The sequence below is a fragment of the Myotis davidii genome, unplaced genomic scaffold (assembly GCF_000327345.1).
Source record: "Myotis davidii unplaced genomic scaffold, ASM32734v1 scaffold575, whole genome shotgun sequence".
Taxonomy (NCBI): domain Eukaryota; kingdom Metazoa; phylum Chordata; class Mammalia; order Chiroptera; family Vespertilionidae; genus Myotis; species Myotis davidii.
This window is the reverse complement of record NW_006290306.1, coordinates 2,324,789-2,329,133: the sequence shown is the minus strand read 5'-3', so window position 1 is coordinate 2,329,133 and position 4,345 is coordinate 2,324,789. Positions and strand designations below refer to the sequence as shown.

Genomic DNA, 4,345 nt, shown 5'->3' with positions numbered 1-4,345 from the left:
AGGCGCCTTCTCCCTCACCGGCTTCCAGGACTTCTCGGTGAGCGCGCTGCCCGCCTCCTCCCCGGCCTCCCCGCACTTGGAGCCCGGACTGAGCGGGGCGGCGAGTTCGCCTGACAGTCTGCCCGGGAGTCGAGCTGTGCTTACTTGCCCCGGCCGGTTGGGCCCCGGGCAGAGCCGCGGGGTACAGGCTTGGGATAGAGGTGGCCAGCGAGGGCTTTTCCCCGGAGAGCCTCACTTGGGGAGCCCTCAGTGGAGGAGGACCTTCCCCCTGTGGGTAGGCTGCTATTGGCCATCCAGCCGGAGAACGCGGGGCGTGGTGGGGGATGGGGGGGCACCCGACCTGCTGGTACCAGCAGTGAGACAGGCCCGCGGCCCCGCACCCCCTTGTAGCCCGAGGCCAGGAGATCCTCTCAGTCATACCCTTCCGCGCCGTTACCCTCCACCACCCTCCTGTCCTATTTCAGTTCCTTCCAGGACACCAGAAGCTGAGTGCCAGGATCCGGAGAAGACTCTACTATGGCTGGGGCTGGGAAGCGGACTGCAGCTTGGAGGAGCTCTCCAGCCCCATGGCAGGTGAGACCGTGTTGTGTGACCGGGAAAATGGGAAGCAAGAAAATGGGGTTGTCAGCGGGCACCAAAATGACTAGGTGCCGACACTTCATGGGTAGCTCACTAGTTAGTATAAGCGCTGGGTTTATTTATTTGTATTTGTTTATTTATTTGTTTACTTATCGCCAGCTGGGCTACTTACTTTTATTTTAAAAAATATGTTTTCTATTGATTTTAGAGAGGAAGGGAGAGGGAGAGAACCATTGATTGGCTGCCTCCTGCACTCCCCCTACTGGGGATCAGGCCTGCAGCCCCCAGCATGTACCTTGACCAGGAATTGAACTATGGACCCCTCTGTGCATGGGACAGTGCTCAACCAACTGAGTCACACTGGCCATGACCAGGACTGGGTTCATATTTCACTTTTTTTTTTAGCCCAAACGAGTAAAAAACATTGCTATCTTACAAATCTTTATCACTCTTGTTTTGTATAACAGAATTTTCCAAGAACATGTTTATTTCTCAAATGAACAAGAGTGGGAGACAAATTTCAGTAACTTCAGGTGTCTGGGAAATAAGCCTTCGTACTGGAAGGAACTGCAGTTCAAACTTGGGACGGACTTTTTGTCTCCGTGTGGGAGAATTGATCTCTGTTACTATGGTCCTGTCTCCAAGGCCTCAGATAATAGAGAGCTCTCTGGGTCTTCTGCTGAAAGAAGTGGGGACGTGTGTGTGGGGGAGGGGGGGGTGGAGTTGTTTGCGTACCCTGTTTTCCTTCTGCCCCTGCAGACATTGCTGTGGAATTGCTCCAGAAGGCAGCCCCCAGCCCTATTCGCCGACTCCAGAAGAAATATGTAGCCCATGTGTCCCGGTGAGCCTGGAATTGAGGGGGACAGGATGAAAGTGTTTGGAACCTAGAAAGAAGGGAATGATTATCTCTAAAGAGAAGCTGTAAAGACACAGGGATGGGCCTCAGGAGTTACAAGAGCTGAAAAGCCCTTGGGTGTAATTACTGATCCTTTCCACCACCCAGGGAGGCATGCATCTCCCCGTGTGCTATGATGCTGGCTCTGGTGTACATTGAACGGCTCCGGCACCGAAACCCGGACTACCTACAGCATGTGTCCTCCTCTGACTTATTCCTGATCTCCATGGTAGGACAGCCCCTCCCCTCATTTCCCTGGTGAGCCAGGAGCCCAATGTGAGCTCTGTTGACACCACGTCTGGTGCCTCTGCAGATGGTGGCCAGTAAGTACCTCTATGATGAAGGGGAGGAGGAGGAGGTCTTCAATGATGAATGGGGAGCTGCAGGGGGTGTGGCTGTGCCCACTCTCAATGCCCTGGAGAGGGGCTTCCTGAGTGCCATGGTGAGTAGCTATTCTCTCTCTCTCTCTCTCTCTCACTGTTTCCCTAGCCCATCTTTATGTTCCTTTCACCCTTTGTCTTTTCTCTCTCAGCCTTCTGTTTCTTAATTTCTCTTTCTGCCTGTCCTCCTTGTTAGTATCTTCCCTTTTTAGCCCTCTGGACTAACTAGCCTTTGAAGGTGCCTGGTGTAGTGAGGCCAGAAATGGAGCATCTCTGCTCCCCCATTCCTCCAGGCCCACCTGGGTACACTTTGAGACAAGAGTTTATCCTACTGGGTGCTGATTATTTGCTTCCAGACTTTCTCTACTCCTAGCCTCATGGGTCATTAGCAGGATTATTTTCTCCCTGTGCTATTAATGGAGAGTGTAATGTGAATGCAGATATGTGATGATTAAATTAGTTAATACATAAAAGCTCTTGGAATAGTATTTGGCACATAGTAAGTGTCAAGTAAGTATTACGCATAGTGGCAGTTGTAGTGCTGTTGCCGCTCTGATTATTAAATGATTGTGGCTCATGTCTGAGCCTGGTTTGGTGCCCTTCTCTTCATACCCACAGGATTGGCGTCTCTACACTGAACCTCGGGAGATATTTGAGGTGCTGAGCTGGTTAGAGAGCTGGTAAGTTCTAGGAGTTGAGGGGCTTAAGGGCTGAGGCCTAAGCCATAGGAGCTAGACAGAGATAAGGGTTTGTGTTACGGGGTGGGGGTAAAGGGGTCGAAGGGAGGAGACAGGGAAGAGAATTGTCCAAGACAGTGGTTCCCAAACCTGCCTGCCCTTTTTGTAATCAGTCAGTTACCTTTGGGAGAGTGGGAGAAGATTATAAAAAATACAGATCAAGATCTCACCCTCAGTTTCTGGGATCAACAGACAACCTAGGAATCTGTACTTTTAACAAGTTCCCCAGTGTTCCCTGGTGGGTCCCTGGGAGAATGTAGGTACCATTGGGCCAGCTGCAGACGCTCTGTCTTTTCTCCCCTCCCAACAGTGTGGCTGAGCATCAGGGACGGCGACGAGGCTGGTATACCTACACAGACCTGTGTGTGCTGCTGGAGCAGCCAGCCTGGCAGCTGGCCCTGGGCTCTCTCTGCCATCGGCTGGCAAAGGTGAGAAGGAGTTAGGAAGGATAGGAGGCTTGAGCAGGTTGATGTGTGGTTGGGATGATGTAAAGCAAATGCTAAAAGGGTTTAGGAGAAGATGGTGACAGAGAGCTCTAACTTGAGCTTCTAGAGATGCGGGTGGGTGTGTTATGACTATCAGAAGCAGATTTTAGGGGGAGGGTAATTGACACTGACCTTTCTTATCTTCTCTCCTGCAGCTGTCTTGCCTGTTAGCTGTGGCATACGTGAGCGGTGTGGCCCTGGCTGTGGCATCGGTGGCTGTAATACACCAGTCTTTGGGGCTGTCCTGCAGCCTGCCACCTGGCCCCCCGGACCTTGGACTGGCTTCCAGGTGCCTCTTGGAACCCTGCATTCCTTCTCCTGTGCCACAGTGCCTGCCATCTCCTACTAATGTCTCCAGCTTCCTGGAAGGCAGCGTAGGGCTGCGTTCACTCTGGGGCAGTCTTCTGGCCTCACTGACCCCCCCACCACTGCCTCCCCCAGACCCTCCTGCCCCTCCCACTCTTCTCCATAACTGTCACTTTTGCCAGAAGCTCCAGAAAGACTCACCAACCTGTCATGCCTGCCATCATCCCAACCATACGGGGCCCCCAAGCCCCTGGTACCACTCCCATGGCCTGGCTCCACCCTGGCCCTGGAGCCCAATGCCTTCTCTGCTCCCACAGCCCGAGCAGTGTTCCATTTTCAGCATCATGGAGCTGGCCCGCCTCAAGTCTTTCATTTTCCCAGGCTAGGTAGGGTTCTGAGGAATGCATGAAGAGGACTTGGGAGTCCCTGAGAACCTGAGGAGCAATGCTTGATTTAGATCCTCTCTACCTCTCTGGATCCTTGGCTGGTCCCTTGTTATTCTGGGTGAGGGAGCTTAAGGGGTTATGGGGCTAAAGGACAACAGGTCTCTTGTTCTCCTGGATCTCAGTAGCTAGCTGCTTGGCCAGGGCAGTGATGGCGCCAGAAAAGCTTCAACCAGGGGAAAGCCACAGGTGGATAGAGGCGAAGCCCTTGTCTCTTCATCTCCTCTCGGCTCTGTTAGACTTTAGCTGTTTAGTTCCCTGGGATGGAAGGGAAAAGGTGGGAGATGGGAAATGTGGGCGAGGGAGGGAGGAAATGTTGACCAGGTCTGTGTGACGTCTCTGAGGCAAGAGAGCCAGGGATTGATAGGGCCAAGGTGGGAGCTCGGAGGGAAGGCAGGGGAGGTGGGGAGCCCAATCCGCACCTGCCCCTGGAATGTCTAAAGGAGCCTGGGACTGCTGGAACCTTCGACCTTGCCCTTTTGTCTTCCAGCCTTATCATTTAGTACCCTACCTGGGCTTC

General features: G+C 53.1%; 1 protein-coding gene across 1 annotated transcript in view; it reads left to right on the top strand.

The window, feature by feature from the left end:
* CNPPD1 (cyclin Pas1/PHO80 domain containing 1) overlaps positions 1 to 4,339 on the top strand; it is a 5,275-nt gene extending 936 nt beyond the window's left edge. Inside the window, exons 2-9 of the mRNA XM_015563690.1 lie at positions 3 to 37; positions 465 to 573; positions 1,339 to 1,420; positions 1,583 to 1,703; positions 1,788 to 1,916; positions 2,473 to 2,534; positions 2,902 to 3,019; positions 3,232 to 4,339. Coding sequence (XP_015419176.1) covers positions 3 to 37; positions 465 to 573; positions 1,339 to 1,420; positions 1,583 to 1,703; positions 1,788 to 1,916; positions 2,473 to 2,534; positions 2,902 to 3,019; positions 3,232 to 3,768 — 1,193 coding nt within the window. The 3' untranslated portion in view covers positions 3,769 to 4,339. The remainder of the gene's footprint in view (positions 1 to 2; positions 38 to 464; positions 574 to 1,338; positions 1,421 to 1,582; positions 1,704 to 1,787; positions 1,917 to 2,472; positions 2,535 to 2,901; positions 3,020 to 3,231) is intronic.
* Positions 4,340 to 4,345: the final 6 nt, after the last annotated feature.